Here is a 453-nt window from a genome sequence, read left to right as displayed (position 1 = left end):
ACGACAGACCAAAACACACACAGCAGTGGTCCCACGCTGTTGCTTGAGACCTGGAACTGTTACAAGCCCTGGAAACCATCAGGTACTGGAGGAGAAGGTTACTAAATGTGTGACTATACCCTTTTCAAACTGACTGAGGCTGCTGGGACAGAAGATCGCATCCAGATCAAACACCAAGCCTCCAAAATAATACCCTTAGGCCAGATTTTATAAGCCACTCCACCGCAATAACACACTTGACAGGAAGCAGTCTAGTTTTTTGCTGCTGAATAAAGACCACCTTCTGTTCATATCCCAGCTATATCCAAAACACTAATTCTTTGTCTTTCTGTAGCACCAGCATGCCTGAGAGCATCAAGGTTTTCAAATTACGTTTACGTTTCGGTCTACAACTTCTAGAGAATACCAAGTGTATGGTAGATCCTAAGAAAAGCGAGTATTAGGCATACCTGG

The 453-nt window shown here is 43.9% G+C and overlaps 1 protein-coding gene across 1 annotated transcript in view; it reads right to left on the bottom strand.

Moving 5' to 3' along the window:
• Positions 1-453, bottom strand: part of VWA9 (von Willebrand factor A domain containing 9) — an 11115-nt gene that overhangs the window by 9054 nt on the left and 1608 nt on the right. Inside the window, exon 2 of the mRNA XM_010161684.1 lies at positions 450-453. This exon is cut by the window's right edge and continues 91 nt beyond it. Within this exon, the coding sequence (XP_010159986.1) occupies positions 450-453 (4 nt within the window). The remainder of the gene's footprint in view (positions 1-449) is intronic.

This window comes from Eurypyga helias, unplaced genomic scaffold (genome assembly GCF_000690775.1).
Source record: "Eurypyga helias isolate BGI_N326 unplaced genomic scaffold, ASM69077v1 scaffold30711, whole genome shotgun sequence".
In the NCBI taxonomy this organism is placed as follows: Eukaryota; Metazoa; Chordata; class Aves; order Eurypygiformes; family Eurypygidae; genus Eurypyga; species Eurypyga helias.
Note: the sequence above shows the minus strand (reverse complement) of the source record. Positions and strands in the feature narration are given on the sequence as shown.